The sequence below is a fragment of the Erpetoichthys calabaricus genome, chromosome 8, assembly GCF_900747795.2.
Source record: "Erpetoichthys calabaricus chromosome 8, fErpCal1.3, whole genome shotgun sequence".
Classification (NCBI taxonomy): domain Eukaryota; kingdom Metazoa; phylum Chordata; class Cladistia; order Polypteriformes; family Polypteridae; genus Erpetoichthys; species Erpetoichthys calabaricus.
Window position 1 is genome coordinate 149,055,814 of NC_041401.2, and position 21,331 is coordinate 149,077,144.

A 21,331-nucleotide genomic window follows, 5' to 3' on the forward strand; every position below is an offset into this window, starting at 1 on the left:
AAGTTTTGTAGGAAATTGAAATCGAAGTAAAGAAAGAAATTATTGAAAAGTATGAGCATGGCGTTCGTGTTACTGATCTTGCCGCCGAGTGCAAGAAGTCAAAATCTATGATTTCGACTATTCTATAGCAGAAAGAATCTATTAAAGCAGCTGATGTTGCAAAAGGAGTTACAGCATTAACCAGGCAGAGGCCTCAAGTGCTGGAAGAGGTGGCAAAACTGTTGCTAGTGTGGCTGAACGAGAAGCGACTTGCAACTTGGATGGTGGTTTCGTATATGCGACCTTACGTTCGAGGTATTTCTATCTCACGCGGTCACCTTTTTGTTGCACAATATGCAAATTGCCTCGTCCGTATTTACCGCCTCTCCCTTCTCGTTCGGTCGAAACCCGAAATACTGCCAAACTGCAGAAGTTGTGTTCTTTTTCGAGACCAGGTCACTTGGTGCGCGACTCGCCATCTTTCCCCACCTCTCTCTTTCTCCTCCACGCTGTCACGTGATGACAACCACGCATACGCATTTTTAGGCATTAAATAAATTATATTTACTATTTAATCCTTGTCTCCCATATAAGTGCATTGTTTTTATGACGATATAACGGTATTGAAACTGATACCGTTGCTATTTTTAGATCCCGCGGGATACCATATTACCGTATTACCGCCCAAGCCTAGTGGATAGATCTCAAATGAGCAGTTCATGCAAGATGACTCAAGAATCTTGCAGAATTAGAAGCCTTCTTGCAAGAATGAAGGGGTGAAAATACCCCAAGTAAGAACTGAAAGACTCTTAGGTGGCTATAAAAAGCATTTTCAAGGTGTGACCCTTGCCAAAGAGAGTGTTACTAAGTACTGACCATGTCAGGTGCCCAAACTTTTGCTTCAGGTCCTTTTAATTTTTTTTGCTATTTTCGACCTGTGAATGATGGAAGTAAAACTATTCTTCTTCTTCTTCGCCATATCTCAGTGTTGTAATTGCACGTCGACGTGGGCTCTAGCATAAGGAGACATCAAACGCCAGAGATCTCTGTCTTGGGCCGTCCGCGTTACATCTTGCAGTCCCATGTCATATCTTGAGAGTGCTGCCGACACCCATGTCGTTCTTGGGCGCCCTCTCTTGTTGGTTCCGTCCACTCTTCCATGTAGTGTGATGTTAGCAATCCTGTTCTTGTCCATCCGGAGTAAAAAGTAAAACTATAATCTTGGTTAAAATATTAAAGAAATGTGACATCTTTATGCCTTTTTGTGATCAGTTCAGTAACAGAAATTTTAAGCAAAGGTGCCCAAACGTTTCTGTATATTCACCTGCCACTTTAGTGGTACACCTTGCTAGTATCAGGTTTGACTCCCTTTTGCCTTCAGAACTGCTGTAGTTCTTCGTGGCATAAATTCAACAAGGTGATGGAAACATTGCTCAGGGATTTTGGTTCATTTTGATATAGCATCATGCGGTTGTTGCAGATTTGTCAGCTACACATCCATGATGTGAATCTTCCATTCCACCCCATCTTAAAGGTGCTCTATTGGGTTGAAATCTATTGACTGTGGAGGCCATTTGAGTTCAGTGATCTCATTGTCATGTTCAAGGAACCAGTCTGAGATGATTTGATCTTTGTGACATGGGCATTATCGTGCTTTAAGTAGACATCAAGAAACGGGTACATTGCAGTCATAAAGGGATTTACACGGTCAGCCACAATACTCAGGTAGGCTGTGGCATTTAAATGATGCCCAGTTGGTACTAAGGGGACCAGAGTTTGCCAAGAAAATATTTCTCACACCATTATGCCACCAAAGCCTGAACCATTGATACAAGGTAAAATAAATCCATGTTTTCATGTTGTTGACACCAAACTCTGACCCTACCATCCAAATGTTGCTGCAGATATTGAGATTCATCAGACCAGACAATGTTTTTCCAATCTTCTGTTCCTGTGCAAATTGTGGTCAAAGTTTCCTGCTCTTAGTTGACAGGAGTGGCTACAGTGTGGTCTCCTGCTGCTGTAGCCCATCTGCTTCAAGGTTTGACATATTGTGCATTCAGAGATGCTCTTCTGTATATCTTGGTTGTAACGAGTGGTTACTTGAGTTACTGTTCCCTTTCTCTCAGCTTGAAACCAGTCTGCCCGTTCTACTCTGATCTCTGGCATCAACAATGCATTTTCACCCAGATAACTACTGCTCACTGATTATTTTTCCTTTTTCAGAACATTCTCTGTAAACTCTAGAGATGGTTGTGTGTGAAAATTCCTGCAGATCAGCAGTTTCTGAATTACTGAAAGAGGAGTTTGTTGGCGTCGCTAGAATCTTTCACCACCTAATACCCTTTGTTCTGGGGAATTGTAAAATATAACAGACGGGCTAACACAGTTTGTTTTGACTCTTTGGGGGGTACATTGGTCCTCCGATGGTACATATCTCACTATCCGTCATGTCGAAGAGGCCATCCAGAGTCCCACCCATGAGGAAGTCATGTAACCCATATGGATCACAATCTTGGTGTCAGTGCGTTGGCCATCTGTCTATTGGATTCCATGTATTCATGGACGGTGACCTGGGGTCCACTGCCCATCTATCATTTTTTCTTGTGGCTGGCTTTCCTGCACGATTTTCTTCCCAATTTCGGTGTGAGGAGTTGTGCTGGTGGCGTGGGTTTACTGGTCTGGATTCCTGCCACAATAAATTTTAAATTGCAGGTTTATGCTAACTGAATGGCCAGAAAATCCTGCCAACTATGCCAGTTGTGAGCACATGGGTTCGCTAGTGAGCCCGAAACTCAAGACACTGCAATATACTGCACGTTTTAAGAGTAAAATTAAAAGGTATTTATTTACACTATAAACATTTTTACATGGATTGCCTCTCCAATTATAGCCACAATTACAAGAGAAATAAACAATTCTTCACTCTTATTACCTCCCACTAAGTGTTGCTCTCTGTCTCCTGACTCTGACTCATTAACGTGAGGCAGTGGGCTGCCTTATATGCCTGACCTGGGAATGCTTCCAGTTCCATGCCATGTCTTTTGGGAAACACTTTTGGGCCATAAGAAAAGTAGGGAGTTCCTCCCCGGACAAAGCTCTCTGTTGGTACGTAGGGATTCCGACAGGGCTACATTTCCGGGCTCCTTATCCCAAGAACCCCCTATGGGTGTCCCGACTGCATTCCCATACAAGGACCACTGCCAACTAGTGTATGAGAGATGGAACAACTCCAGATTCTTGGCTTCTAGTATGTCTTTCTGTAGACAGTCTATTAAATTATACCAGCCGTGCACGTAATTATGTCTCCTTCCTGCCAATTCCTTTGCCGTTCGAATCTGGCCTACCATATAGGTAATGAATTGTCCTCCATCCTGGCTGGGATGCCCATTCTCCTCTTACACCTGCCAGCTAATCCGCAAGTGCTATAGATAGGCAGAGTTCACCTGAAGGGTAACAGGATCATTTGTATTGCTTTTTAATCCAGAATAGCTTGAAGAAATTTTAAGAAGAAACCCACATACTCACTGTTTTCATTCACTATTAACATTGTTATTTTTTGTTAATTAATGTGCATTTTACAAATAATGGTGTTATTCACCGATCATCCACAATATTAAAACCACCTGCCTAATATTATGTCGGTCCCACGAACTCCAAAATATCTCTGAGTGTGCTCTGTGATGTCTGTCACAAAGATGTTAGTAGCAGATCTTTTAAATGCTGTCATTTGTGTCATGGGGCCTTCATGGATCATACATGTTTTTCCAGAACATCCCACAGATGCTTGATCGGATTATGATTTGGGGAATTTGGAGGCTAAGTTAACCCCTTGAACTTTTGTTCATGTTCTTCAGATCATTCCTGAACAATATTGCGGTGTGGCAGGGTGTAAGAACTGACTGTTCACTTACTGCCTAATATATCTAATCACTTGGCAGGTGCCATTGTAACAAGATAATTGATGGTGAGTTATAGTGATCAATCTTACTCACTTCACCTGTCAGTGATTTTAATGTTGTGGCTGATCTGTGTAAATGAGAGGGCCTTTCATTTCTTTTTAACACTGACAAAATACTCTAGCAATAAAAGTCCTGTGTTCTAAAGAAAAAACTTTTAATGTATAAAATGATGGCATCCTAACAGCCATAGCTGACTTGCATTGCCTTGATTTTATTGTGATACAAGATGCAAATATTAGGAACCTTTAATTCATATAGTGTAGTACTCATGAGATAATCATTGAAGACATATTTCATTAGATTCCATAATATCTGTAGAATACTTGTTTCAGGTTCAGACTCAAAACTTTGATATACTATTTTTATAATTTGGGAACCCATATAGACTGTGTTGTTGTTATGTATGTTATTTATTTTATTTGAGAATGTTGTACATATCTGGTACAAACTTTAAGTTATACTTTCATGATACATTTGGAAGAGGAACTGTTCAAATCTGTAGTTCAAGATCAGCTGCATCAGCAGGAGTAGACATAAGGGGAGAGCTTGCTTTGAAATAGGTGCTTCTTCATTGTGGAGAAATGTCATTTTATATGGTAATATTTTCTTATGCCTGCAGATTATTGTAAACTGTGAATTTTTCCAAGAAGATTTGCGGACCCTCTCATTATCTGTACCACATGTTTTATCTCTTGGTGAGTACTTTCTTTTATACCAGACCTTATTCACAATCACTCATAACATCTTACGTGCTTTTTTACTACATTTTTATGTAAATTGTGGGAGGTTATACAAATCTTGAATATTATGTGCAGAATTCACTTGGTTAAATAGTGTATCGCATACTAAAGGACAGTAGAGATAATTAAGGTAAAGTGTATTTACAATAAAATGCAGAAGTGCTTGTTCACACAAAGTGTTGTGGCATTCTAGAAGAAACAACTGAGACGTGTAGCTGAAACAGAAACCTTGTCAATTTTTTAAAGGTGTCTAGATGAAATATTTCCCAACTTAGCTTTAAGCTAACCAAATGAGCTTGATTGAGTGAATGGGTCTTTTCTTATTTCTTATGTCTTGAGGTAACAGAATTTCTGGAGACACTGGGAGATGCACACAGAATGTCTTTGCCTTTAAGTCTGTTTTAATTTGTTATATTTTAGGGTGCAATATTTATTATATATTTTTCAGCACATGTATGGTAAATACCTTTATTTGAGGTTTCTAACTTATGTTTAGAATACTCTTAAAACCCAGCCACAGGGGATGCACAAACTAGTGTGTTTCTTCGTGCTGGTCCCAAGCCCGGATAAATGGGGAGGGTTGCGTCAGGAAGGGCATGCGGTGTAAAATTTTGCCAAATCAATATGTGGACAACAATTAAAATTTCCATACCAGATCGGTCGAGCCCCGGGTTAACAACGACCGCCACCAGTACTGTTAGCCAACAGAGTGCTGGCGGAAATTGGGCTACTGTTGGCCGAAGGAGAAGAAGAGGGGGGAGACAGGAGGAGAGGACGAAAGTAAAGAGAGTGGAACTGAGGGTAGGAACTTTGAATGTTGGCAGTATGAATGGTAAGGGGAGAGAGTTAGCAGATATGATGGAGAGAAGGAAGGTTGATATATTGTGCGTGCAAGAGACTAAGTGGAAGGGGAGTAAGGCCAGATGGATCGAAGGTGGATTCAAATTGTTCTATCATGGTGTGGATGGGAGGAGAAATGGGGTAGGAGTTATTCTGAAGGAAAAGTATGTCCAGAGTGTTTTGGAGGTGAAAAGAGTGTCAGGCAGAGTAATGATTATGAAGCTGAAAATTGGAGGTGTGATGATGAATGTTGTATGTATGCAGCGCAAGTTGGGTGTGCAATGGGTGAGAAAGGAAATTTTTGGAGTGAGTTAGATGAAGTGATGAACAGTATACCCAAGGGACAGAAAGTGGTGATTGGAGTGGATTTCAGTGGGCATATTAGTGAAGGGAACAGTGGAGATGAGGAGGTGATGGGTAGGTATGGTGGCAGGGAGAGGAATGAAGAAGGTCAGAGGATAGTGGATTTTGCCAAAAGGATGGACATGGCTGTGGTGAATACATATTTTAAAGAAGAGGGAGGAACATAGGGTTAGGTACATGAGTGGAGGAAGATGCACACAGGTAGATTACATCCTATGCAGAAGAGTTGATCTGAAGGAGATTGAAGACTGCAAAGTGGTGGCAGGGTAAAGTGTAGTTAAGCAGCATTTGATGGTGGTTTGTAGGATGACGTTGGAGACCAAGAAGAGGAAGAGAGTGAGGGCAAAGCCAAGGATCAAGTGGTGGAAGTTGAAAAAGGAAGACTGCAAGGTTGAGTTTAGAGAGGAGGTTAGACAGGCACTAGGTGGTAGTGAAGAGTTACCAGACATCTGGGAAGCTACAGCAGATGTAGTAAGGGTGACAGCAAGAAGGGTGCTTGGTGTGACATCTGGAAAGAGGAAGGAGGAAAAGGGAACCTGGTGGTGGAATGGGGAAATACAGGAGAGTATACAGAGGAAGAGGATGGCACAGAAGAAGTGGGATAGTCAGAGAAATGCAGAAAGTAGACAAGAGTACTAGGAGATAAGGCGCAAGGTGAAGAGAGAGGTGGCAAAGGCTAAAGATAAAGGCGTATGATGAGTTGTATGAGAGATTGGACACTAAGGAGGGAGAAAAGGACCTGTACCAATTGGCTAGACAGAGGGACTGAGCTGGGAAAGATGTGCAGCAGGTTAGGGTGATAAAGGATAAAGATGGAAACGTACTCACAAGCGAGGAGAGTGTGTTGAGCAGATGGAAAGAGTACTTTGAGGGGCTGATGAATGAAGAGAACAAGAGAGAGAAGAGGTTGGATGTAGTGGAGATAGTGAATCAGGAAGTGCAATGGATTAGCAAGGAGGAAGTAAGGACAGCTATGAAGAGGATTAAAAATGGAAAGGCTGTTCATCCAGATAACATACCTATGGAAGCATGGAGGTGTTTAGGAGAGATGGCAGTGGAGTTCTTAACCAGATTGTTTAATGGAATCTTGGAAAGTGAGAGGATGCCTGAGGAGTGGAGATGAAGTGTACTGGTGCCAATATTTAAGAATGAGGGGGATGTGCAGGACTGCAGTAACTACAGGGGAATAAAATTGATGAGCCACAGCATGAAGTTATGGGAAAGAGTAGTGGAAGCTAGGTTAAGAAGTGAGGTGATGATTAGTCAGCAATATGGTTTCATGCCAAGAAAGAGCACCACAGATGCAATGTTTACACTGAGGATGTTGATGGAGAAGTATAGAGAAGGCCAGAATGAGTTGCCTTACGTCTTTGTGGACCTGGAGAAAGCATATGACAGGGTGCCTCGAAAGGAGTTGTGGTATTTTATGAGGAAGTCAGGAGTGGCAGTGAAGTATGTAAGAGTTGTACAGGATATGTACAATGGAAGTGTGACTTTGGTGAGGTCTGCGGTAGGAGTGATGGATGCATTCAAGGTGGAGGTGGGATTACATCAGGGATCGTCTCTGAGCCCTTTCTTATTTGCAGTGGTGATGGACAGGTTGACAGACTAGATTAGACAGGAGTCCCCGTGGGCTATGATGTTTGCAGATGACATTGTGATCTGTAGCGATAGTAGGGAGTAGGTTGAGGAGACCCTGGAGAGGTAGAGATATGCACTAGAGAGGAGAGGAATGAAGGTCAGTAGGAACAAGACACAATACATGTGTGTAAATGAGAGGGAGGTCAGTGAAATGGTGAGGATGCAGGGAGTAGAGTTGGCGAATGTGGATGAGTTTAAATACTTGGGATCAACAGTACAGAGTAATGGAGATTGTGGCAGAGAAGTGAAAAAGAGAGTGTAGGGAGGGTGGAATGCGTGGAGAAGAGTGTCGGGAGTAATTTGTGAAAGACGATTATCAGCAAGAGTGAAAGGGAAGGTCTATACATCCTAGACTTCTCTAGCGCCTTCAGCACAATCCAGTCTCTGCTCCTTAGGGACAAGCTGACAGAGATGGGAGTAGATTCATACCTGGCGGCATGGATCGTGGACTATCTTAAAGACAAACCTCAGTATGTGCGTCTTGGAAACTGCACGTCTGATATTGTGGTCAGCAACACTGGAGTGCCACAGGGGACTGTACTTTCTCCGGTCCTGTTCAGTCTATATACATCGGACTTCCAATACAACTCGGAGTCCTGCCACGTGCAAAAGTTTGCTGACGACACTGCTATCGTGGGCTGCATCAGGAGTGGGCAGGAGGAGGAGTATAGGGACCTAATCAATGACTTTGTTAATTGGTGCGACTCAGAGGTGACTGTGTGCAGATGGTGCAGACCTATAAATACCTGGGAGTGCAGCTGGATGATAAATTAGACTGGACTGCCAACACTGATGCTCTGTGTAAGAAAGGACAAAGCTGGTTATACTTCCTTAGAAGGCTGGCGTCCTTCAACATCTGCAATAAGATGCTGCAGCTGTTCTATTAGACGGTTGTGGTGAGTGCCCTCTTCTACGCGGTGGTGTGCTGGGGAGGCAGCATTAAGAAGAAAGACGCCTCACGCCTGGACAAACTGGTGAGGAAGGCAGACTCTATTGTTGGCATGGAGCTGGACAGTTTGACATCTGTGGCAGAGCGACGGGCGCTAAGCAGGCTCCTATCAATTATGGAGAATCCACTGCATCCACTAAACAGTGTCATCTCCACACAGAAGAGCAGCTTCAGCGACAGACTGCTGTCACTGTCCTGCTCCACTGACAGACTGAGAAGATCGTTCCTCCCCAAAACTATGCGACTCTTCAATTCCACCCAGGGGGGTAAACATTAACATTATACAAAGTTATTGTCTGTTTTTACCTGTTTTAAGGATATCAAGATGGCGCCGACTGTTGAGGCACGCCGTCAGCTGCTCTGGCTTTTGTGTTTCTCGTTACTCCTGCTTTTTTCTCGGATTACTTACTCCTGTGATACTCTTCCTGACTCGATCATTCGTTATGATCGCTTCACCCTTCTGGCTCTTAGATCGAGTGCGGGGGTTTCTCGACATTTGACTCCGGAGTTCAGTCAAACCTTTGGCCGACTGTTTGAGGAAGTCCCGGCCTTCCTCATCACTGTCCACGGCTTGGCCGGTCGCCGATGGAAACGCCGCCGCCGTGGGAAGCGTGGAGGCACCAGGGCTCGGCTCCGAGCCTCCCGGATCCTCTCTAGGAACAACTCTCCTGGCTCCCAACATGAGTCAATGCTCCCGGAATGCCTCTTGCCCTCAGATGCTCCGGTACACTTCCCTGCCTCGCTCCGTCACCACCGCCGGGGAGTGAACTTTAACAACCTACGCCGCATCACGACAATGTCAGCCGCCACGCCTGGTGCGTCTTTGTTAACGTCGTCCCAGCCGGTTCGTTTTGCGCTGATAAATGCCAGATCAGTCGTGAACAAAACTTTCATCCTGAAAGACTTTTTTCTTTCTAATGGCCTGGATTTTTTATGTACTGCTGAAACCTGGATTTTACCGGGCGAGATACTCTCACTCACTGAAGTTTTGCCCCCGGGATGTTCCTTTATCAACACACCGAGAGCGCAGCGCCGCGGCGGGGGCTTATTGACCTTATTTAAATCTGATTTTATCTGCAAACGCCCTTCCCTTCCGCTTTCATTTTCCCCTTTAACTTTTGAGCTCAGTATGTTTGAACTTGTCTGTTCTCCACCGCTGCTGTGCACACTCATCTATCGCCCCCCAAAATATAATAAGGACTTTTTAGATGAATTTGCAGCTTTTTTGGCTGATATTACCTGCAGATATGATCGCTTCCTTTGTTTGGGTGATTTTAATATCCATGTTTGCTGTCCCGTTAAACCTCTAGCAAAAGACTTTCTGGACATTATTGACTCCTTTGGACTTTCTCAACTAGTGAATGGACCAACACATGGACAGGCTCACACACTGGACCTGGTTCTTTCTCGTGGTCTCAGAATCAGTGACTTGGACATTCTGCCTCCCAGTTTTTCTGATCACTCGCCTGTTCTGTTTAATTTGGATTTGGTCTCTGCTAAGCATGGTAAATCCACCACTACCCGTCCCTTCCGTGTCATTTCCCCTTCTGCTGCTGAAGATTTTGCAGCTGCTTTTTCATCAATCTCCACATCATGTGAATCCACGGATGCTGATGTTTTATTGCAAACCTTCTATGCTTCCTGCTGTTCTGTGATGGATGTTGTAGCCCCACTCAAACAGAGACAATCCAAAGTCAAGCATGACCCATGGCTAAATGAACAAACTCGCTCCATCAGGCAAAACTGTAGGCGGCTAGAACGTAAATGGAGGAAAGATGGTCTCACTGTTACCTTTGACTGCATGAGAGACATGTGGTCTCAATACCAGAGAGCAGTCAGAGGTGCAAGGAACCGTTTTTTTACTGACATCATCTCAAAAAATTCTGACAATCAACGTGTCTTATACAAAACACTGAATGCTGTCCTCTCTCCAGCTGCAACTGTTTTCTCTTCTCCCTCCAATGCTCTTTGTAATCAGATCCTTACGTTTTTTCTGGATAAGGTCACGAACATTAGATCCCAGATCTCCATTTCTTCTTCTGGCTCTGTTGATTTAGCCATTCCTGTACACGGCTCCCTCACCAGCTTTGAACCCATTTCGCTCCCCCATCTGGAAAAAATCGTCGCCTCAATGAAGCCTTCGGGCTCTCCGGACGATGTGGTGCCGTCCAGACTGCTGAAAGATGTCTTTCCTGTGATTCGATATGATGTCTTAAAGATCATTACTAGTAGTCTATCTTCGGCTACAGTTCCTTGTGCTTTCAAACACGCAGTTGTACATCCAATCGTGAAAAAACCTGATCTTGACCCTGCCGTCTTCTCCAATCTTCGTCCAATTTCTAAACTACCTTTCCTGTCAAAATTACTCGAAAAAGTAGTTTATGAGCAATTAATTCACCACCTACAGGACCATCAGGTAATGGACCTTTTTCAGTCAGGCTTTAGGCCCCAACACAGCACAGAAACCGCGCATTTACGTGTCCTAAATGATGTCCTTTTGGCATTGGACTCAGGACTCTACGTGATTATGGTTCTTCTCGATTTATCTGCTGCCTTCGACACAATCGACCACGACATCATGATCTCCCGACTCGAATCCTGGGCTGGTGTATCTGGCTTAGCCCTCGACTGGTTCAGGTCATATTTCTGCAACAGGACTCTTAGAGTCATGCTAGACGATTTTTCATCTGAATCAGTCCCACTCCCATGTGGTGTCCCCCAGGGTTCCATTTTGGGGCCACTACTTTTTTCAATTTACATCGTGCCTTTAGGTGCAATTTTTAGAAAACATGCAATCTCGTATCACCTATATGCTGATGACTGCCAAATTTATTTCTCCCTCAAGTCAACTGACTCCACTAAACCTCTTTTCAACTGCTTATCTGACATTAAGGACTGGCTGGCTGTAAACTTCCTTCACCTGAACGATTCAAAAACCGAGGTCATTGTTTTTAGTCCCGACCGCAAACAGACCCTACCCCTTGGCCTCGACTTTCTTCCCATTCCAGTAACTTCGTCTGTTTCCAATCTTGGAATCAAAATGGATATGGTCCTGAAAATGGATGCTCAAGTCAACAGCACAGTAAAATCCTGCTTTTTCCATCTCAGGCGAATTGCCAAACTCAAACCAATTCTGCCTTACCACCTCCTGGAATCCGTAATCCATGCATTCATTACGTCCCGGCTCGACTATTCTAATTCCTGCCTATATGGTATTAGTAAAGCCACTCTTTCGAGACTCCAATTGGTTCAAAATGCGGCTGCAAGGCTTTTAACTGGAAGCAGCAGAAGCCAACATATTACACCGATTTTAAAAACCCTACACTGGCTGCCGGTTAGCTTCAGAATTGATTTTAAGATACTCCTCTTAACCTATAAGGCACTAAATGGTCTTGCCCCTGCCTACTTGAGTGTCTTGCTCTATCGTCACAATCCCCCTCGTGTTCTTAGATCCGCAGATCAGCTGCTCCTAACCGTTCCCAAGGCACATTTTAAAGCTCGTGGTGAAAGGGCTTTTTCTGTCTGTGCACCCAGACTCTGGAACTCCTTACCTTTAGTGGTTAGGCAAGCCGCTTCAGTCGCCACTTTCAAATCAAACCTAAAAACTCACTTCTTCACATTGGCTTTTAATTCTTAACCTGTCTTATTTCCACTTGCTTTTTGCTATTTCTCTGTTTTATTGGGTCCCCTGACCTGTTTTTTAGTGTCTCTGTTTTAATTCTCTCTTAATGTTTGTTTTTAATATTTTGCTTTTAGTCTTGCTTGTTTTAACTGTACAGCGCTTCGGTCAGTTGTAATGCTGTGTTTTTAAGCGCTTAACAAATAAAAATGGTATGGTATGGTATGGTATGGTACCTGCGTTATTATCAATCTTTAATATTGTTTTTTGTATCAGTATGCTGCTGCTGGAGTATGTGAATTTCCTCTTGGGATTAGTAAAGTATCTATCTATCTATAGGACTGTAGTGAGACCAGCTTTGTTATATGTGTTAGAGATGGTGGCACTGACCAGAAAGCAGGAGGCAGAGCTAGAGGTGACAGAGTTAAAGATGCTAAGATTTGCATTTGGTGTGACGAGGATGGACAGGATTAGAAATGAGTACATTAGAGGGTCGGCTCAGGTTGGACGTGTGGGAGACAAAGTCAGAGAGGCAAGATTGCATTTGTTTGGACATGTGCAGAGGAGAGAAGCTGGGTATTTTGGGAAGAGGATGTTATACAGCTGCCAAGAAAAGGAAAAAAGGAAGGCCTAAGAGAAGGTTTATGGATATGGTGAGAGAAGATATGCAGGTGTGACAGAGCAAGATGTAGAGGATAGGAATTTATGGAACAAGATGATTCACTGTGGCAACCCCTAACAGGAGCAGCCAAAAGAAGAAGAAGAATTATTTTTAAGTTGTATATACTTAATTCAATTAGATGGAAAAACTTAATAAGATTAATTATATCCAAAGTTTTTTTTGTGTGTTTAGGAACAACCTGGTGACTTAGGGATTCAGTACAGTTTGACCTGCCATCTATTGCAGCATTGAGGGGTTCTGTCTTTCTCTACGGCATCAGACTTCTTTTGCTTCATCAGTTTCCAGCTCGTAAATATTACTGGGTAGTTTTCTCTGTTAACAGCTTTGCTTCAACTTGGCTTCCAGGACGGTTTGGAAGTGTCTGCCTGAGACTGAATTTGAGAAGAGAAGTTAGGTGTGGACAGTACGGGAGGTCTCCTGATATATTTGGCCAAGTGCAGGAGTCCATTCCACTGTATTGGGGATGTTCCTCCATATGAAATCTGTACAAATCGTTTCTGAGAAGACACAAAACCTCCTCAAGTATCCCGCTAAACTAAAAAAGGCATGGACTTGCTGACTGGGGCTAAAGATTTATTGTTATCAGTTTTGAAAACCTGTGGCTTAACTTCTCTGTGCTTCATTACATAACAAATATTTTATCTTTGGTAGCCGTAAATAACACTGAAGTCTGGCTGTTTATGAAATTACTAGAAAGGCCAGAAGGAGGTGTAGGTGCTCTTCCCAGGTGCCAGAATAGGCAGTAAAGTCAATGAGGTAGGCAGAGACTATAATGTGGCTAGAGGCTCATAGAGCCCAAAGGTAAGGACACATTATTGTTTGCTGGGTTGATAAACACATTTTTCCCTTTGGCAGCTTCAGTAAGAAATATTTGCCAGTGGTTCTAGTCCCACTAAGACAAACCTTACTTGTGCGTTCAAAACTATTTAGGCTATTAATGTCTTTTGCAGTTTTGTCATTTGAGAATGAACAAATTTAATCAGAAAATATTGGAAAATTGTGGATAATTTGAAAAAATGCTGCAAAATTGTTAAATGTTAATATTTGGTTGTTTTTTTGAGAATGGAGGCATATGCTTTATTTGTCATATAAAGTCGTTTGTTTAGCACTGCTTGAAATTCAGTGTTAACGTATAATAATTTAAACATCAGTAAGGGACATGCATGTTTTTTTTAAATAAATAAATTAACGATGACCTCCTTATGGCTGCTGATTATGGTCTAATCACTATTCTCATCATCCTTGATCTGAGTGCGGCCTTTGATACTATTTGTCATACCACTCTCCTTAATAGATTATCTTTGATTGGCATTACTCACACTCCACTTGATTGGTTTAGATCCTACCTCTCAGGCCGCATTCAGTTCATACAACTTAAAACCTTCACATCCCAACCCACCGCTGTTACTTCTGGTGTGCCCCAGGGCTCTGTCCTGGGGCCTCTTCTTTTTATTATTTACCTTCTTCCCCTTGGCAAGATTTTTCGCAAATATAACATTCATTTTCACTGTTATGCTGATGACACCCAGCTCTACCTTGCTGGTAAACCCACCTCCACTTTTCCACCACCCTTGCTTATTGACTGCATTGCTGAAATTAAATCCTGGTTTTCTTCGAATTTTCTTAAATTAAACAGTGACAAAACTGAGGTTCTCCTCATTGGTTCAAAATCATCATTATCCAAAACCAATAATCTTTCTCTTATTATTGATAACTCTGTTGTTTCCCCATCATCTCAGGTCAAGAGTCTGGGTGTCATCCTCGACAGTACTCTATCTTTCCAATGTCACATTAATAACATCACCCGGTCTGCTTACTTCCACCTACGTAATATTAATCGCATTCGCTCCTCCCTCACTCCTCATACCACTGCCATTCTTGTTCATAGTCTTGTCACTTCTCGGCTGGACTATTGCAATTCACTCCTCTTTGGTCTCCCTAATAAATCTCTTCATAAGCTTCAGTTAGTCCAGAATTCTGCAGCACGTATCATCACTCGAACCCCATCTATTCACCATATTACTCCGGTCTTGCAGCAGCTTCATTGGCTCCCGATCAAGTTTCGTATTGATTTTAAGATTCTGCTATTAACATTTAAGGCCATTCATAACCTCGCCCATCCATATCTGTCTGACCTTCTTCATGTTGCCATTCCATCCCGTAACCTTAGATCCTCTTCCTCCATCCATCTGACCGTCCCTCCCGCCCGTCTAACCACCATGGGGAGCAGAGCTTTCAGCCGTTCTGCTCCCAAGCTCTGGAATTCATTACCTGCGGATCTCCGAAATATCAAATCATATTCATCCTTCAAATGTAAACTTAAAACACATCTGTTTAAAATGGCTTTTTCTTTTTCCTCCTGATTATAGTGGTTTTGTTTGGTTTTAATTTTTAGATTTTCTGATGTTTTAAGTTGTTTATAATTGTGTCTTTTATTTATTTATTTATTTATTTATTGTTTGTTTGTTTGTTTGTTTGTTCAGTGTCCTTGAGTTCTCTGAAAGGTGCCTTGTATAAATAAAGTGTATTATTATTATTTATTATTAAATATTGCATTTGATGTTTCAATAATTTATTGTAGAATTTGCAGAGTATTCCAATACTGATGATTCCAAGGACAGACAAAAATGAGCTAAGGCCCATTTACTATTGTTGGACCACTGCTATGACTCTCTTACTATCAGTGGACCAAAAATTTGTGTTTGCGCATGGGAGCTACAAGTAGTATATAGCTATTTTTTTTTTTTTCTTTTTCTAGGCTTGTCAGTTAGCGAAGTGGTCCTGAATTCAACTGGCCTAATTCACAGAATTTTTCTTCAAGACTTTAATCAGGTTTGTTATTTTTCAACATGCATAGTTTACCACTTGTTTGGAAAGTTCTTTGTAAACTTTTGGCTGGTAGTTAATGGTGCCCTATATAGTATATACAGTACATATGTGCCAAGTTCTTAAAATCAAGATGTTGTTTAAAGGTATGCTTCTTTCTGAGTTTATCATAATACTGAAATTAAAGAAAATCTGTCACTGAAATTTGAATATTACAAGTGCTAAAATGGTTGTAAAATTATTTTATTTAAAAATAAATAAAAGGCAATAGCAGCATCAATTTTCCATATATGTGCGGACAATATGAATAGAATCATAAGTCCTGAATTGTAAATTCAGTAGACACACAGATTCTGTTATGAGTTTTTTTTTTTTCTTTCGAGTGTTATGATAGTCAGCATCAAGCTTATTTTAATTGTAAGGTTGAATTTCTGTTACAGTATAATTAATATACTGTAACAGAACATTTCTCTATATGCAGATGATATGGTTTTATATATATCAGACCCAGAAAACACTGTGCCTGCAGTTTTAACAGCACTAACAGAATTTCAAAAGATATCTGGTCTTAGAATTAATCTGAATAAAAGTATACTCTTTCCAGTGAATTCACAAGCATATAATATTAAATTGGACACCCTACCTTTTACCATAGCAGATCAGTTTAAATACCTAGGGGTAAATATCACAAGTACATAAAGCTCTTTATCAACAAAATTTTGCCGTCTGTATGGAAAAAATTAAGCAAGACTTGCATAGATGGTCAACCCTTCATCTCACTCTAGCCGGAAGAATTAACATTGTTAAGATGAATATCCTTCCTAAAATTCTTTTTTTATTTCAAAACATTCCAATATATATCAATAAATCGTTTGTTAAGCAATTAGATTCAACAATAACCTAATTCATTTGGAACTCAAAACCCCCACGTATCCGAAGAGCGACCCTACAAAGACCTCAGGCAGAAGGTGGCATGGCTTTACCTAATTTTGTTTTATTACTGGGCAGCAAACATACAAGCCATAAAAACCTGGACACAAAAAAATGAACATACACAGGCTTGGCTCGCAATAGAAATAAAATCCTGTAGTACTTCTTTATACTCCCTGCTCTGCGCTCCAATAAATACAAGTTATCGCAAATATACTAATAACCCAATTGTGCTTTACTCACTCAGAATATGGAACCAACTTAGAAAGCATTGTAAGATGGAAAATCTTTTATCCGTGGCACCTCTGCAAGAGAACCACCTCTTTCAACCCTCGCAAACATATCCAGTTTTTAATACCTGGAAAAGTTTTGGGATTAAAATGCTCAGAGATCTTTATATAGACAACATATTTGCATCTTTTGAACAAATTCAACCTCCCAGCTACACATTTCTTTCACTATCTTCAAATTAGAAATTTTGTTAAACAGAAACTGCCTGATTTTCCTCACCTCGTACCCTCCACCATGCTGGATAAAATACTGCTCAATTTTGAGGAGTTAAACACCATTTCCGCATTATATAAAATCTTACTAGAGTCCCTACCTTTCAAAGACCCAAGAGGATCTCTTAATCAATATATCAGAAAAGGAGTGGAAGGTAGCAAAGCAGTGAATTCACTCGCGCTCCATATGCGCAAAGCATAGAATTATTCAACTAAAAATTATATATCGAGCTCATCTGTCTCGCTTAAAACTGTCCAAAATGTTTCCAGGGCAAGATCCAACCTGTGAACGCTGCAACCAATCTCCTGCCTCACTGGGTCACATGTTTTGGGCCTGCACCAAACTAACATCATTTTGGACCAAAATTTTTAAGTGCCTTTTAGACAGCCTTGGGGTCACAATCCCTCCTAACGCATTAACAGCTGTGTTCGGTGTTCTTCCAGACGGACTTGAAGTGGAGAAGGACAAGCAAACGGTGATTGCATTCACTACACTTTTGGCATGCAGACTTATTTTGTTAAATTGGAAGAATCCTAACTCTCCTCTGATGAGTCAGTGGGAAACCGATGTTTTATATTATTTGAAATTGGAAAAAATCAAATTCTCCGTTAGAGGATCTATACAGAATTTTTTCAAAACCTGGCAGGATCTAATCAATATTATTTTAGAATAAGAGAAATAACTATTACCGCATTTATTTCCCTTCTCCATTTTTTATTTACCTATATATATTTCTTCCTTTCTTTTGTTTATTGTTGCCTTATTAAAAAGCCCTAAGCAATTCTCCTTTGGCTAAGCTCTCCTTCTCAGGGGTGGGGTTTGATTTGTCTTCAGTTTTTTTTTGTTATAAATTGATCTATTTGTATGGAATGATTACAATGAAATTAATAAATAAAATTAAAAAAATAATAATTAATAGTACTATATAATTTAAGATTTGTTTACAGGAATTGTTTTTTTTTTTTCAGTATTAACACAGTGTGACACATTTCATAGTATCCTGTGTTTCTACTTTGTAAAGGGTGCTCAAAGTGCAAATTCTGCTGTACTTTTTGAGAAATTCTGCTCATAATATTTATTGTGTACATTTGATGACTTTTAGGCCTATTGGCTTTGAACCTTTCTATTGTGTCAAGAAATTGTAAAGCCAAAGTGGGTTTTTCGAATTGTTTGCCTGCCAAAGAGGGCTTTTCCCTTCACCTCCTCATAAAGGTTCAGAGGACACACAACATACTTCTCAGTGAATGCAAACAAAAATGCTTTCCCGTGAGTACTGTACTTGAATGATTTAGTCCTCTCAGATGCATTTTTTTGCAATTACATAAACTTGTAAAAGTTAAAATCGGAATGCTGTATCATTTAATCAATTGTAGGTCATTTTTAATTTGCTTTTTTCATTGCTGGCTTAACGTTCTTATCATAAACAGTACAATATTAATTTAAAAAAAAACAGCATAATAAGGGCTACAGTTGTACAAGATTTGTTCAGAATGAATGTAATTAAAATGACTTAGCACATTTGAATCTCATACATCTTAACACCCAACTGGCATTGAACCATCTCCCATACTATGCCTGTAGGGTTTTGAAAACACAATAAACTATTCTGTTCCTAGAGGTATAGCATTTTACATTATAGCAGTGAAATCTGAATTATTATTGTGTACTATTAAAACATAATTATTGTTATTTGCAGTATTCTTATGAGTGTGTGTGTTTATTCTAATAGTTGCTGTCATATTGTGTCTTGGCTCATTTTCTTGAATCTGTGCAATCAGTGTCATTGTTTTTTTTTTTTTGTTTTTTTTTGTACTTTCCTGCTGTCAACAAATTTTGTTCTGGGATAATCATAATAATGTTTACCTTATCTAACCTAACCTAACTTAACGTAGCTGGAGGGATTATATCTCCCAATTGCTCTTGACACTTCCAAATAAGTGTGTAATTCTTTTGCCACTTTTGGAAAAGTTAATAGTATGACCAGTTCAGGTGGCTACTACTCTAATCTTCACCTGGAACTGTAAATTGAAAATGAGATAAGTTAAAGGATAAGTTTGGATTTTTCAAGTTGAGGGTTTTCTTCACAATCCTGGTATATATTAAATTAACCCATGAAATTGAGTTCTAAAGTGCAGGATATTTTATAAATAAAAAAAAAAGAAAAAAGTAGCCCCCTATTCTGTTTTATAATGGAGATTATAGAAACCTGGGTCCTATTACAAAAATAGCTTTAAAACTTACCAAGTAATCAATTTTTTAGTGCCAGAAATGTTTATAAAAAAGATTTTTTCTTTTTATCTGCTATAAGAAAAAAAGTTTATCTTTTTTAATCTTCTGTAGGCATGAATGACTATAAGTTTGGTATTTTTCAAGTTATTTCTTTGTAAACACATATATACAATATGTTATACTTTAAAAAAAAAAAAAAAAAGTTGTAAACATTTATACAATATTTAAGTGGTTGTTGTCACATGTTGCAAATACTGAAATACCACAAGAAGAAATGCAAAAAAACCTAAATTCTTAATACCCCTTTCCTATAAGACACCTCAATGGGGTGGGTGGAGGAAAGTAGCGGCAACTAGCACATTCCATTAATTATACCAAAGCTGCAGTGAATGAGTAATAATACTGTATATTGCTAAAGATAAAAGTTAGACAGTTACTTGGAAGTATTAGTTTTTTTCCATCCTGAAGTAATTACATATTTTTTCAGCAGCTGAATTCCATATATCTATAGTGGTAACATTGGTAAATTTAATATTTTCTGAAAGGATAGTATCAAATATACTTTCTGTCTACACTCCTGGGGTAAGGCCAGAAGCTGTAAATAGTTGGATCTGGGTAACAACATCCTGGGTATACTACAGTTTTAAATCCAGGAAATCTTTTAACCATTGTAGAATTATATTTAAAGCATACTTTTGATGGGGTGCGTTGTAACTTATTATGGAAACATACTATTTAGACAGAAAATAGTTAACAATTTAAAATTAAATAAAAAATGGATTATGTTATTCCCTTTTAGTGTTTAGTTATTGGAAACCAGAGAATGGCATGTTTTGTACTTCTTTGCACTGGTGAAGGGAAATAGAAAGTTTCAGGTCATCCAAAATTAAAACCGAGTTTAAAATTTCCAAGATAAAAGTCAAATCTCCACAAGTGAAAAAGACGAAAAAAATATTTTGAAATACTATTGAAACAAACAGTATCATTTATTAATTAACAAAAATTGCTGTAGTACCACACACACTGAAATGTGAGCATTAAAATAGCTAGGTCTGCCTAAGAACCAAGTTTAGTACTCACCGACAGCTGCAGGAACCCACAGGTTTACTTTCTGATTCAATCACCATCTACAACAATTTTACAACTTCTCCAAACATTAGTGTGAGATTTTCTCCGGCAACTCCTGTTTTCCTCCCATATTCTGAAAGTCAATGTGTATTACATTAAATTGATACTTTATACGGGTCCTGTATCAATGATTGATCCCTGGAATATACTGGTACCTTGGGCTAGAAGCAAAGACAAACAATACTGCTGGGACATTCTTCAGTCTTCCTCACACCTCAAATGGAATAAGTAGGTTTGAAGATTTTCCCTTTGCATGAGTTCTGTGAGTGGTCTGGTGACCATTTTTTGGGATCCTGGTTGAAGGAGGACAGTGCCAAATACCATATGGTACATACTTAATGGATTTGCAGTGTAAACATTAGTGTACGAAGCGTAGAAGTTAGTGTAAGATAGATAACTAGATATTCCAACAACCTTTTCAAGACAGGATTTTTTTCGTATTTTCAATTTAAAATCTGTCATTTTTATGTCCAATAAGAATGCGCAACTATATCACCTACCTTAACACATTTTTTGTGATGGTAATGTGGTGTCTGTCTTTATCCATGTGACCCAGTCTCCAGGAATGTACTTCCCTTTTATTGAAGCAACCCCTCAATTCTGCTTTTCTTTATAATTAAATTAACACCATACACAATTTTTCATAGCTGTAGGCTGTTCATTCTTTGAGTTACTGCTTTATTTTTAGCTTGAAGTGGTACTTTGAGTGGTGCAGATGTGTCTAAGGCAATCTATTTGACTAATGAGAATGTTGAAATGAAGTTTGCAATCAAAGGACGTGACTTGTGATTTATCCCTACTGCAACTACAAGTCATTGTGTACAACAATGTGCTCAGTGTAATATCTGCATATAGTTTACTTCATTGAAAAAATAGTTACGACTGAAATGCAGGAGAATTTAAGACTTTTAGTCAAATTTAAGTATCATGAATTTTCAA

General features: G+C 39.9%; 1 protein-coding gene across 1 annotated transcript in view; it reads left to right on the plus strand.

Moving 5' to 3' along the window:
• Nucleotides 1–21,331, plus strand: part of pgap1 (post-GPI attachment to proteins inositol deacylase 1) — a 319,938-nt gene that overhangs the window by 159,613 nt on the left and 138,994 nt on the right. The window contains exons 14-15 of the mRNA XM_051930514.1: nucleotides 4,561–4,636; nucleotides 15,534–15,607. Coding sequence (XP_051786474.1) covers nucleotides 4,561–4,636; nucleotides 15,534–15,607 — 150 coding nt within the window. The remainder of the gene's footprint in view (nucleotides 1–4,560; nucleotides 4,637–15,533; nucleotides 15,608–21,331) is intronic.